The sequence below is a fragment of the Tachypleus tridentatus genome, chromosome 7 (genome assembly GCF_004210375.1).
Source record: "Tachypleus tridentatus isolate NWPU-2018 chromosome 7, ASM421037v1, whole genome shotgun sequence".
NCBI classification, from domain to species: Eukaryota; Metazoa; Arthropoda; class Merostomata; order Xiphosura; family Limulidae; genus Tachypleus; species Tachypleus tridentatus.
This window is the reverse complement of record NC_134831.1, coordinates 164,939,963-164,954,865: the sequence shown is the minus strand read 5'-3', so window position 1 is coordinate 164,954,865 and position 14,903 is coordinate 164,939,963. Positions and strand designations below refer to the sequence as shown.

At 33.6% G+C, this 14,903-nt stretch overlaps 1 protein-coding gene across 1 annotated transcript in view; it reads left to right on the top strand.

Annotated features, from left to right (window-relative positions):
- Positions 1–14,269, top strand: part of LOC143257112 (uncharacterized) — a 34,552-nt gene extending 20,283 nt beyond the window's left edge. The window contains exon 2 of the mRNA XM_076515350.1: positions 8,335–14,269. Coding sequence (XP_076371465.1) covers positions 8,335–8,738 — 404 coding nt within the window. The 3' untranslated portion in view covers positions 8,739–14,269. The remainder of the gene's footprint in view (positions 1–8,334) is intronic.
- The last annotated feature ends 634 nt before the right edge of the window (positions 14,270–14,903 follow it).

Here is a 14,903-nt window from a genome sequence, read left to right as displayed (position 1 = left end):
GCTGAGAGCTTCTTTCGTGTTGGGAACTGAATCTAATAAGACGGGCGTACTCGATTACTCACTGTATTTGTTTTATTTCTAACTTAAATGAGTCGCTTAGTAAATTTATGCTATGGTAACGAGTTCCAATAGTTCTAAAGCAATTATGGTGTAGAGCCGTGTACGATAAAAAAGTCTACGTTGAGAAATCGTTGCCACATAAATTACATTACATATACATTTATATGAATATACATTGTTGAACGCATAACAAGACATTGGGCAGTATTTATAAATGCAAGGTTGACCTTCCACTGTTACCTAATTCAACGCAGATTTTGTCAGAGCGGTATGGAAAAACTCATGCTCATTAAGCATGTTTATGATTCATTATTACATCAGACTTCAGATGTATAAATAAAATTTGTAAATAACTTTAAAAGCAATACAATTGCATTCTCTCCACTATTTCCAACGGTATAAAACGAATAAAAAAACTTCGAGAAAATAGCAGTCTTTCCAATAATTATAAAACGGATAAAAAACTTGGGCAAATAGCAGTCTTTCCGATAATATAAAATGGATAAAAACTTAGACAAATAATCTTTTCAAAAACATAAAATGAATAATTGTTAAAAGGTTTCAGAAAATAACAATTTTCCAACAATATAAAATGAATCAAAAACTTGGGGGATTAGAAAACTCTCCAAAGATATTAACAAAAAAAAAAATTACAGTTTCATATGCACAACGTTCATACGCACTTAGTACATGATATTCGCCACAATTGGAGGGACGCAGAGGTTGCCACGTCTACTTGGAAAAACGATTGCAAATTGAATCAAAAATGGATAGCTCTTTTGCTTGTATAGTTATTTTGCAATATAGGTCTACAGCAGTAATACGCTGAGAAGTATTCCTTTATAAGGTTGTTCCAATTAAAATATTAACAAACCTATGAATCACAAGAAAGCACGTTTTATGGCATTACATGAAACAGAATACCAAGTTTGAAAAATCCTGCTCGGACTTTGTTTGACTACAGTTTCATTACCGTCTCACATTTTCTTTATATATAAAATACAAATCAGATATACAGTTAGCAGATTATAAATGCGTCTTTTTTTATTGTGCAATCACTCGAACAGTAATCTTCTTATGAAATATAAGAACGGAACGTCTTTAATTAATCTGAGGGTCGCGGGTTCGAATCCCCGTCATACCAAAAATGCCCGCCATTTAAACCGTGGGGGCGTTATAAAGTGACGATCATTTCCATTATTAGTTAGTAAAACAGTAGCCCAAGAGTTGACGGTTGGTGGTGATGACTGGATGCCTTCCTTCTAGACTTACACTGCTAAATTAGAAACGGATAGAGCAGATAGCCCTCGTGTAGCTTTGAACGAAATTCAAAAACCAAACGAAAGGTCTTTAATACAATAAACTACATAACGATGTCACTTGAATGGGATGGTCACAGCAGCCATATCTTAGTGTTGATAGCGGATTGTAATCCTCTGAAGGTTAGCTATGGAACATTAATGTGGTGCCCCTTACGACTCAACTAGCTAATTTGCAGATGTTAAACAGTATTGATACCTGTACAGATTATCTTTAAAGTAATAAATAAGTCCTATATCATGAAATTATTCAAGATATTGTCGTCGCCTTTTGATACACATGTAACTAGGGCCAGCGATATTGGGAGAAGGACACTTAGAAGGCGTTTTTATCTCTGTTTAGCCAGTTTCAGATATAGACAGGTATAGGTCAAAAATTTAAATAAAATACAATTAAGACTAAACATAATAACACCAATAAGTAGTTCAAGCCAAGCTTTGTGATGTCTTAATAATTCTTTGTCTGTTTGGAATTAAGCCCAAAGCTACACAATAAATTATCTATGTTGTGCTCACACGGGTATCGAAATACGATTTCTAGCTTTATAAATTCACAGAGTTAATAATAATAATAATACCATTAATTTTAAAAATCAGAAAACCTACCTTCGTGTGTACGTTTCACGATAACACAGTTTTATATTATTAAATAATTAATGTATAATGACGTGTGATAGAAGTGAATATGAGTTAATCGATTTCGGTTATCCTTATAAGAATCTACAGCCCCTTTAAATAAGTGGCTACCCCCCCCTCAATAAGGAACATGCTGCTGTCTGTCTGACTACAATATTTTTGTTGACAATATGGTTACGTAAGACTAGCTATCTTTACAAGTATTTTTTCTGTCGTGTTTTGTATTGTAACATAAATTATGTTTTCTCTTTAATTCAAAAACATGCAAGTTTCCGAAACGTAGTGTTCTCTTTAACAGAGCCAGAGTTCATATACATAAAGTGTTTTGTTACATATGTTACAGTGACGTCGTAAAAGCTGTGATATCACAAAAGGTGCGTATCTTATCATAGTAGTCAGTACGATGTGTATCTGGATAAGGAAATTATACCAATGATTTGTTATAAACTTGACAGTCCTGTCTATAATTTATTATATATTATCATTGTCTTATTTAAGACTTACCGTGAGATAACAAAATGTTAACATCCAATTTGTTGTTAATTTGTTACGTTACTTTACATGTAATGTTTTTGATAAAATAAACAATATTAAAGATTGTTTGTTTTGAATTTCGCGCAAAGCTACCCGAAGGCTATCTGCGCTAGCCGTCCCTAATTTAGCAGTGTAAGACTAGAGGAAAGGCAGCTAGTCATCACCACCCACCGCCAACTCTTGGGCTACTCTTTCACCAACAAATAGTGGGATTGATCGTAACATTATAACGCCCCCACGGCTGAAATAGCGAGCATGTTTGGTGCGACCTGGACTCGAACCCACGACCCTTAACACGCTTGGCCATGCCGGGCCTTTTGTGAAGGTACGTAAATCGTATGTTATCTCTGTAAATATTACGTTACTAGGATACACGATGCGACAAATGTTTGTGTATTGGACAGGAAACTTCCGTAAGACATTTAGTTCACTAAAACAGCCAACATAGCCATAAAATACAGCACCACAACTCTCCTACAAACGTGTTATACACATGTACAAGGCGTCACAAAAAAAAGTGTCCGTATAAATGTTTCGTTAAGAAACATTATAAATTTTAGTGTCTTACTCTGACACAAACAATAATTAACTAGTTTCGATTTTCTTTACTACAAAAGGTATAATACCAAATTTACCAACTGTAGAAAATATTTTGCCCACCTTGCACGCCATGGGAGTTGTGGCAGATTTACACCTTTAGTTTACATGTATCGCATCACATAGTTGCGAGATTTCATTTATACACTTAAGCAAGGTTTACAATAAGCCTTTACACACAGAACGCTTGCTGGCTAGTAAATATCAGAACTAGTGAAATACCTAAATAATAAATTATGGTACCACTCTTTGTTCTGTTGCACGTGCATGTTGATGTTGTGTTGAATAAATAAAAACAACAAGTTCTGGAGTAGCTTTGAAAAGTGTCTCCCATAAGTAAAACGTGTTCACATAAATAAAGTAAAAATGTTTATATAAATTACATTTTAACCTCCATGTGTGTGTGTGTGTACTGAGTTACTGAAGGGGTGGACACACACTTAAAATCAATCAAATAATAAACACCATTTAAACAGACAATCATTAATCCACATAAGTTATCTAGGAGATGGACATAAACTTTAAATTGATAAAATAATAAACACCACTTAAATAAACAACCATTGACCCACATAAGTGTAATGTTATCGAAATATCCAATATCATCTGAAAATTTGAATTTAGTATACCAATCACCCACTTACTCAATACTGGTAGCCCACCGTCAACTCTTGAGATACCCATATTTGACCAAATAGAGGGATATGACTGTCACTCTTATAGCGTATCTGGTCTTGGCATGCTTGATGGAGGGGGCGCTCGATTCGCATACCATAGTTTGTTAGTAAAGAGTAGTTCAAGAGTTGGCGGCGGTTGGTGTTGACTAGCTGCCTTCTCTCTATAGCTTACCATTTCTAAGTTGTGTACGCTACAAAAGGTATCCCCCAACCAGCTGTATATATACTTCTAGAGGATAGAACAATATTATAAAACAAATACGTCTGCATGATGAACAAACTAGAATGGAACAGAATCACAGAACATATACACTCTGTATGATGAACAAACTATACTTGTAGAGAATGGAACAGAATCATAGAATATGTACAGTCTATACAATGAACAAACTATACATGTAGAGAATTAAACAGTATCGTAAAACATTTACAATTTGTATGATGAACATACTATACCTCCATAATATGGAACAGTGTCATACAATTAACTTTCATGTATGTATAGAGAACTAAACACATCGTAACGATACACTAGAACTCTTATTCTAACAGTGTTATAAAATTAACTTTCATGTATGTATGGAAAACTAAACACATCAGTACGGTTCACTAGAACTCTAACAATGTTATACAATTAACTTTCATGTATGTATAGAGAACTAAACGCATCGGTACGATTCACTAGAACTCTTATTCTAACAGTGTTATACAATTAACTTTCATGTATGTTTCAAGAACTAAACACATCGGTACGATTCACTAGAACTCAAACAAAGTTATGCAATTAACTTTCATGTATGTATAGAGAACTAAACACATCGGTATGGTTCACTAGAACTGTTATTCTAACAGTGTTATAAAATTAACTTTCATGTATGTATGGAGAACTAAACACCTCGGTACGGTTCACGAGAACTCTAACAATGTTATACAATTAACTTTCATGTATGTATAGAGAACTAAACACATCGGTACGATTTACTAGAACTCGTATTCTAACAGTGTTATACAATTAAATTTCATGTATGTTTCAAGAACTAAACACATCGGTACGATTCACTAGAACTCTAACAGTGTTATACAATTAACTTTCATGTATGTAAAGAGAACTAAAGACATCGGTACGGTTCACTAGAACTCTGAGTCTACTGTTTAAGACTTTTAGATAACACATGAAATTAGCAATGATATATTTACTACCGAACTTTTTTCATTAAGTTTTGGTCTTAATCTATAAATCAAAAAACATTCTTCACGTGCAAACTTTGCTAATCACTCTCCTAGAAAACTACCTTGAATGACGTATTGTTATGTCGTCATATTAAGTGAAACTGGATTCTGTGAACATAAGTTTGTTCCTAGTCGTCGGACTCGTACGTTTGTTTCATGGTTACCAGATCTATGCATATTTATTTATTTATTTGTTATTTGGAGGGTAGTAGTCAACTAATCTACTGTATATTTAATGGTGAAGAACCCAGGTTTTAGAAAATAAATGTTTAAAGACTGCTTGAATTTGTAATAAGGAATAATTTATCATAAATATACAAAGTTTCACAAAATCATTAATTATTAATTTTGTCGAAACATTCAACCCGCCTCCAACTTTTATAATCAACTGTAGGTTTCCTAAACTTGTATTGTCTGCGTAATGTTCCACGTCAGAGACGCCGAGTTTTAAATATATATTAAGTAACTTAAGCTTCATTTACATAACTGGGTGAATCACTACATTATTAACTAGAACGACAAAATCATAGATTCGCATTCTGCTTGCTTGATTAATAATTTAGCCATGACAAGGTTAACGCCTGAAGGCACTGTTTTATCTCCGAAAAATGTCATGCAATAAAAACGGATTTACAGGGGTTAACGCACCAAACGTACCCCACCTTGTAACATATCACGCAACACTTTACCTACGATTGATACACTACAAACATTCATATTATAATACATCTAAGGTACTATGAGGATATTTAGTATGTGTCAGAAAAAGACATAGTCAATGGCCTGTAGTTCGTAGATTTCTCAACGATTCATTCATGATAAAATATTATTTTTAGGTCAACTAACTAAGAACAACTGCTTTCTATAATAGAATTTCGCTTAACAACAGTGTTGTCGGAAGCTTAGTTATTTAAGTGTTTAGTTTACGTTTAATTGTTACATGAACTCTTTCAGGTTACAGTAAAAAGTATGTATATATAAACTGTTACACTGTGTTTCCTTAATCTCTGTAAATGAATGTTCCACACACAGCTTTACATATAGATTACAATGCGATATCTTCCCCAGTCAACAAATTATGGACAATACATTTACTTGCTCTAACGAAGTAACTCCTTCATGTTTCTTCATTACAGAAACTTGCTGGAATGTAATCCTGACTTGTTTTAGAACTACCACAACCATCAGTATCCTGTACTCACATTAGTTCCAAACACTCAGTTGGCAAGGTCATCCATACAATTTCGTTTTCATCGACTCATTGTCCAGTTTATTTGGTCGTACTGTTTCAGGTTGAATCATCTTCAGTACTTGCGTCTGGTTTGGATGTTTTTTCAACCTTCTTAACTCACGTTCAGACATGACTGAAGAGTAGATTTGATACATTATAACTTCACCCTTTGTCCCATATCCTGTTCCATTGTATTATGAGCTCACGACAACAGTACTAACACACAGTATAGCCACTGATTATATCTAGTATGCAAACTGTTATTACATATCTTTAAAACATTGTAAATATATTAGTATTATAATAATTGGTTCCGTTCTTGTTTCCTGAGTAAAAAACATTAGTTTACAGTGTTAAAAACAATAAAATTAATTACTACATTTTATAGAAAATAATGACTCTATAGCAGTGGAATATTCTAGAATATTTCCATTCGATATGTAGTTTCTTGGACGATTTAAAGTGTCATTTTAAAACTAATATTTGAGAAGAAGAATTTAAAGCAACTGATACAAAAAGGACTCGAAGAAAGTTTATCACATCATTTGGTGTTACTTTAATGTGCGTAATAAAGGTTATTGTTGATTTAAGATTTGAATATCCATAACGTATATATCCTACGCGTAACCACACTGTCGCACATTTTAACAAAAGGCACATGTGCATGTGAGTATATCGCAGGTTTCAATAGCTCTGTTCGAAAACCTTTCACTGTGATCATAAGATAGAACCCTGAGAGAGGTAATACAAACTAGCTAGGCACTACGAGTAACCGTAAGGAGGCATTTTAAATCAGTGAGTAATTTCTAGATTAAGCTGAACATGAGTAATATTTCTTCACGCTCACGTACATACAATGTATATTATCATTACACACATGCGTTTTTTCACGTGGTTGATAGATGTGCTACTTGAAATTAGTTCCTTCCCCCATTCATGGGCACAAAAGATAGAAAACCTAGATAAATCCCAACACCTGACACTCTTTTTGATTTATTTATCACACTTGAAATGAGTCTGTGAAAGAAACATTTTGCACACCTTGCAAAGTGTGGAAAATAAACATTTAGTAATCAACCCAGACGACGTACTACAATTCCGTTTTGCAAAAAATCAACATAATGTTCTCTACACCTTTTATACAAGCATTACAAAGGATTTGGGTTCATTGTTGCAAGACACGAACGACACTCGACCTCGTTGTACTAGTACAAGCATGCACACGTGTATATGTATGAGGCTTTACAATTACGAAAAGAACCCACGAGGCACTCGGTAGTTAAGTACCAGTGCGTGGCTGTTACTATGGAAACTAACCAACAGCTCTGGGCGTGTGGGTGAGTCATCAATTAGCATTTTAAAAAGAGTATTTCTGGTCTAAGGTTGAATAATCTAAAAAATTAAATATTTCAGGTTAAGGCCACATGTTTAACATAGTTAAGTCACTACATCCAAATAACATGTAGAACACATACACATGAGCAAATAATAGAACTTAATCGCACAACAACTGCAGGTGGTTTGTTCCCATTCTATATCTTCCCAGAATTAATACAAATTGTTTGTTCCCATCAGCCATCTTCCAAGAATGACTGCGGGTGAATAACTTTAAGTAACATGTATTCAATCAAAAAATAGGCCTACAACATCTATCTCGCTTATCAACCACAATTCGTAACATGAGAAGAATTTTAATTTAGTTCTAGTTTAAATAGTGTCTTTGTATTATCCAGTAATTTACATTTTACACTGTTAGTAAAAGGTAATGGTCAATGCCACTGTTTAGTTGATGAAGAGTAGTCTAAGAGTTGGCGTTGGATGGTGTTGACTAGCTGTTAGTTGCAAATAAATCGTTGTTCATAACTCAGGTAATCTTATAATAAATGTTTGTTAAAAATTATCTGCCTACTATAACGAATACATGAATAAGAAAAGAAATGTTATACATATCTATATAAATATAATAATAGTACTGTCTATTGTGTGCCCATGCAACTAATTCTTTGTTGCATTTAAAATATTTCATGTTGATGTTTTTTTTTTCTTTCAGCTTGTAAGCGAAAAGAAGAAGCCCCCCAGCATAAGAACCACCACCAACCTAAGAAGCCACGCCTCGTTTTTACCGACCTCCAGCGGCGGACGTTACAAGCCATCTTCAAGGAAACAAAGCGACCTTCTAAAGAAATGCAGATTACCATAGCACAACAGTTAGGGCTTGATCTAACTACAGTAGGCAACTTCTTCATGAACGCCAGGCGGCGCTCTCAAGACAAATGGGAGGAAGAAAATAAATCACAGTCGCAGGAGAGTTCTGGAGTTAATAGTATCAACGGTATCAATGTGACTTGTGTGACGGTCATCAACAGCAGTGCGCCTTCGCCACCGTCGCCTTCAGCAACTTCCGCACCACCATCTTTTTCAACAATCTCCGTCAGTAGCCTAACAACATCCTAATTCTGCTCATGTATGTGGTGCCATCTAACGTCAAATATTTTCATCCGACAACATCACTGAAGGGAGTCTGCTGGTTTTCTGATTTCAATGAACAAGCAAGGCTGGCGTCATATACAGTCTTACTCAAAGCTCAATAGTGTAGTCCTCTAGGTGGCGTTTTAACATCATCGGAACCATATGCATCACACAGTAGATTTAGCTTTCTAGACTAGATAATTTCACGAAAAATCTTGCTAGTTAGAAGTAAAGTGGATATGACTGTTAAAAATATCACTGTAACTAAATACTTAAGATAAATATACTTCATAATATATTAATATTAACGTATTTACGTTCTAAATATTATTTTGTTACGTTAATATAGACAAGTATTTATTTTTGTTTAGTAGGAACGTTGTTTTATAAAACGTACCACCAAAATACCAGTTTGATAAACAAATATGTATTCCATTATTTAATATAAGGTTGACTGACGTGTTATTTAAAATAAGATAAGCTTGTTCTACTTAATTAATTTATTTATTAGTTTACCAGATACTCTGTTGTTAAATCATTAAAATATAATGTTTTAACATTAAAAATCACTGAAATTAGCTTACATTTTTGTATGTTTATAGTTGAACATTATTTTAAGACTTGTGAGAATCTGGGGCCATTTTGTTTCTTTACCATTCCTTAGTGTTCGTTATGTAGTTATTTGATCTTTGTTATTTATGAAACTTGGTGGGTTATTTTAACTATACAAACATAATACTGAACACATATAGAAATATGTTGATCAACTGATAAACACACACACAAACTTAAAGTATTCCATAAATTAGTTACTTATAACTGTATAGATAGCCCTATTGATTAAAATTATTACACAGAAATGTGTAAAATAATGCTAACTCGAGAGTCGACTTTCTCCATACAACCTCAGTGGCGTCAGTTTTCTGTTTAATACAACAAAAATCAGACCAAAGCAATTTTTTACAATATTAGTTGCATCAGATAAGGCATTGAAATTCTTCAGATGTAGTATAGTTCCTAAACATTCCAGAAAACCGTGGTAAAACACGAGGAATGTTCAGAAAGAAATGAGATCTTAATCTAACCAAATCAGGTTACAACAAACAAACGTTCACCAACAGTGTTGATTTGGGTCGATCAGATATTACTTCTCATCAAGGTCAACTGATGATGTTCAATGAGACATTACTTCTTAACTTAGTCAACTAAAATGCATTTTTAAACAGCTGCGTTCCATTTCGGTAAAATGCAGTTATAGTGTAACAGCTACAAAAAAAAAACAACATCGTCCATCTGAGAGTGTGATCTACTCATATCGTTCCTAATAGGGATTTGAAACTATGTTAAATAAAGGATGTACATCCCAGTGTTGTAACAGTATGCCTATCAACAGAGGAAGAATCACGCATTAACACAGTGATTACAGTTCAACGTTGGCGAACGCAAATCCCGGTTCTTTGTGAACATTCCTCGGAATGAGTCTAATATAACAGTAATTTGAAACATATTTATTGATAGACGTATCCAGAGAGAGATTGTGGTAAGTTTGTTTATCTTATTTTAAAACAACAACATAATTTAGTTTTTGTCCATGTTTCATTTACATATTGTGTAAAAACAAACGTGGGGGAAGTAATATGAAATTATAAAGGGAATAAAAAATCCATATATATACATACATACATATATGCTGAATGAATTAGGAAGGAAACATCTTTCTCATCATTTTTCAGGGAGGCAAGTACCCCTTGCCCCTCCCACCTGTGGGCGCCCACGTAAACAAGTACCATTTGTGTGTGTAAAAAGTCCTAGTTTATATGATTTATCTCATTGATTGCTCAAACGGACAAATATACCGTTTTAATTTTATTTATTTTAATGTGTACTTGCTGTTTGAAAGCGATATAGAAAGTGCTGTTCTACTTAATAATGTTTGGTTTGTTATTATTATAAAAAAAATATGTTGATAACGGCAGTGTTACTTAATATGCATCATTAAGTTCGTGGAGTGTGTTAGCATTGCAAACTTATATTTTTGTTTTTCTCTCTCCGATACTTCGAAAAGTCACATTCTATGACTTAGCACGAGCCTGTTCGAATCACTAGCTAGTCATATAGCTTGAATTTTACTACAGTGTACATGGGATTATTCATATACGGACGTTGTTATGGTTAGTTCTACACAGTAGTTCTACTATTGGCAGCTGTAGACTTAGAATCCTGACAGTTTTACTCCTCTGTTTCTATCGCGTGAATTATTCTGCAACCCCTTCTACCCCTTCAAATCACCTGAAAAAGGGGATGATAATTTTAAAAATTAATCCATTATCTTCTTTTTTTATTCCTTAGTATCCACATTAGAATATGTTTAAAATAAAAAGGCTTAGCAGTGAGTTTGCGTGAGTGATGATTGGACAATTCACTCAAAGAAACCGACTTTGTTAGCATTTGAAAACTAAATTTGTTTTAGAAATTTCACATTAACTTAAAATATCCAGTGGTATTTTAGTATAATTTTGTCAATAAAACTTTTCTTAATATTTAATGTAAATTGTAATGCAGTATTTCACCGCCAAATGGCTCAACATGTTGACGTCTAACTATTACGATACTAACAGACACCATGAATGCCGTTTCACAGATACAGATATAGGAACAATTATATGTTCGTTTGGAATATCATACTTATGGCCTGCACTACAAATATAACTGTCACTAGAGTATAATTACTGTCAAACCATTATTTGTATAAGCTAAGTGTGATGTAGTTATAAAACTAACGTAAAATCTCTTGGATTTATTTACATTAAAAATGACAGAAATTTATCAAAATAAAGGGGGTGTAAAACGTTGTAGAAAACATGCATGATTTATGATGACGTGCCCCCCGCTAGTAGAGCGGTATGTCTCTGGATTTACAACGCTAAAATCAGGGGTTCGATTCTCCTCGGTGGGCTGAGCAGATAGCCCTTTGTGGCTTTGCTATACGAAAAACACAAACACACATTATGATGACGTGAAATATATATTACAATAATAGCTACTTCAACTGTAAATATGTTTATAGTCATTTAGTACATCAGTTTATGCTTGGTACTGAAAAGAAGGCATGGATTATCTTGAGAATTGTCATATGAAATTTCGTTAAGGAGTGCACGGTTTTTATGCTGTTTTGCAGATTTCTGTCGCCTATTTATGGTCACGTGTCGTTGGAATCACTGTTTGCATATGATATATTGACTGAGCCAAACCGTCAAATGCTAAAGTTAATACCACTATAAACGTTTATGAAGAATCACATTACATATGTACAACAGCTTGCCTTACCAGAATACCTTCAGGTATTTAGTCTGATCTTCGCACCTAGTGAGTTATAAGAAACATAACACGTCAGGTCCGTACGAAGAACGTTTGACTACTACTGGGGCTGGGGGCATGCGACTATTTCAAGCTAAAAATGGTAATGCTTCATTAAAAATGTCGTAGACTATGTAGAAAACATTAGATACCATAAGCAACTGCGCTGTGACTACATAAACATAATTTTTTACATCATAAAAACAGGAGGTTCTGGCGAACCCACCCTGCATACGTGCGTGCACATTTATCTCACGATAATATAATATCAGTTCTGAGGCTGTTATATATATTTTTATAAACTAGTCATTCTCAAAGTTAATTGTCTCGTTTTCATATATTCTTAAAGCAATATATTTGTGTGTTGTTGTGATTCGTATAGGTATTATTTGCTCTGTGGTGTATAAAATGTTAGTGGCTAGTTAGGGATTATTCGTGTTGTATGTAATTCTCTCATAATGGTAACAACTGTATGCAGGCATCTAGAAGATCACAGTTTGGTAACATGGAGTGAGCACATGACAGTCTAATAAAATTTCAAATAATTTTATTTGACAACAGTAAGTTTAATTCGTTGGTTTTCAACCAGATATAACTAGCGGAAAAATATAGTGTCATAAATTCGGTTTTAGTAAAATTTGCCTGTTTTGTCTTGTATATAGAAGTGTGAAAATTGTTGTTTATTTCTTAATTTATAATAGAACAAGTGACCAGCATAATATTTACTTCAAAGTTACTCCAGAAGGGTAGAGATAAACAAGACAAATTCTATACACACCTAACGGTTCGTAAGGTGGTCTTAGGACTTGGAAACCATTAGTTTATTGCATATTTTAGAAATATTTCTCAATCGTTAACAGAATGTTTAGTTTTAGTCAATTTATTTATCATCATCGCGAACTAATTAAAATTGTAAACTAGAATGTGTGAGATATTATGTTTCGTTTGAAATGGTAACATAAAACTAACAATATATGATTGTGTATATTTGTTGACTAAGACTGTGACTGTTTTGTTTTTCCTTGTATATTGCTGAATCAACTATAACATAAATGGTTGAAAAGTTATGTCACATCTAAATCTGTTCCACTTTAGTTGGATATTTATTTACAATCTTTACTGGAACGTATAAAAACTTGTTTTAGTTTACAAATGAATACCACATTAGTCAGGCAAGTTTAATATGTTTGTGTTCTTGTTTGAAAATAAGTGCGCTATTTTATTTTAAATTAAAACAGTTAAAACCTATTAATTTCAATACAAGATCTGTTTCTAGCTTTTGCTTATTAACTGTTGTTGCTAAGATAACAAATACCTTATTTTAAGGAAATCAACAGTCTCTAAAATGTGTTATTTCTTGTGTCAGTAATTATTTTCAATATATAAATTGTGTTAAATGCTTGTACAGAGTTATAAAATGTGTACCTTATAAAATTATTTTATATTGACGATATTCTTTTGGATAACAATTATTATGTAGAAACGCCCGCTTTTATAACGCATATATATATATATTTCTTATTTTGTGAATCAATATATAACTTCCACAAAATGCTTATGGAGAAGTCTGTTTAATATATACTTTTTTCAGTTTACATTCATTCAACACTGGATCCACAGCTGTTGTAATAATGTAAAATTGATGACGGTAAGACATATTTTTGGCTCCATTTTAAAAGCTACTTTCCATCTTTTTTTTCCTGTCATCTGATTGGGATTTTCACGTGACGCTCTATCCGAAACTAAATTTTACAAATAAGTTTATGGTGTACGATTTTCAAAAAGAATTTTTTGGAAGCGACTGACTTTTTTTATCTCACGTTTGCACTCTCGGAGAGCAAGAAACTATGGATACTCCAAAGCTCTTCAAACAATTAGACCTTAGATTAAAAATCATGAATTGATTTAATGATAACTTGGTTCTAATTCAACCTCGTCATGTATCGCAACTGAGAGTGGAAATATTAAAAAAAAAAACAGTTGTGCATCTGGTTTTAGTATATTATTTATGCCAGCAAAATTCCGAATCACGTGCCTATCCATTTTGTAAATTTTGTCGGTGAAAGGTACACATCTTGTCCACCTGAAAATATCGAAAAAAACCTCTATTAGTGGAATTTATGGGAAACGGTTATTGATTAAATAAAAGACAGCACCTTGACAACAGTTTGTGGCATTTTCTTTTCTTTAACAATAACAACATATAATCACCTTACACCAACAGTATTTTGATACTGCGAGAGAAGGTTTCCACTAACTGTTGTTGGTTTAGCCACTTGTCTCTTTAACCCTTCTTTCATTACCAGTTTAACATCCATACTAATATCAAAGTTTTCGACAAACTTAGTTTTAGAAACCCAAACAAATTACTCAACTACGTGTACAACCTTAATAAACAGTCCACTAATGAGATCGCATCTTGATGACCGAGAAACCTACTTGAAATAAAAATGAAATAAAGCAGAGAACAACGTTTCGACTTCCCTAGGTTAACCTGAAGATGGCCAAGGAAGGTCGAAACGTTGTTCTCTGCTTTATCAGTAAAAGTGTTAATACCCATACCACCCATTCTGAGATACATTAAAATCGCATCTCTTTTGACACTAACACGGGTCGCGCTAAACATGCTCGCCCTCCCAGCCGTGGGGGCGTTATAATGTGACGGTCAATCCCACTTTTCGTTGGTAAAAGAGTAGCCCAAGAGTTGGCGGTGGGTTGTGATGACTAGCTGCCTTCCCTCTAGTCTTACACTGCTAAATTAGGGACGGCTAGCACAGATAGCCCTCGAGTAGC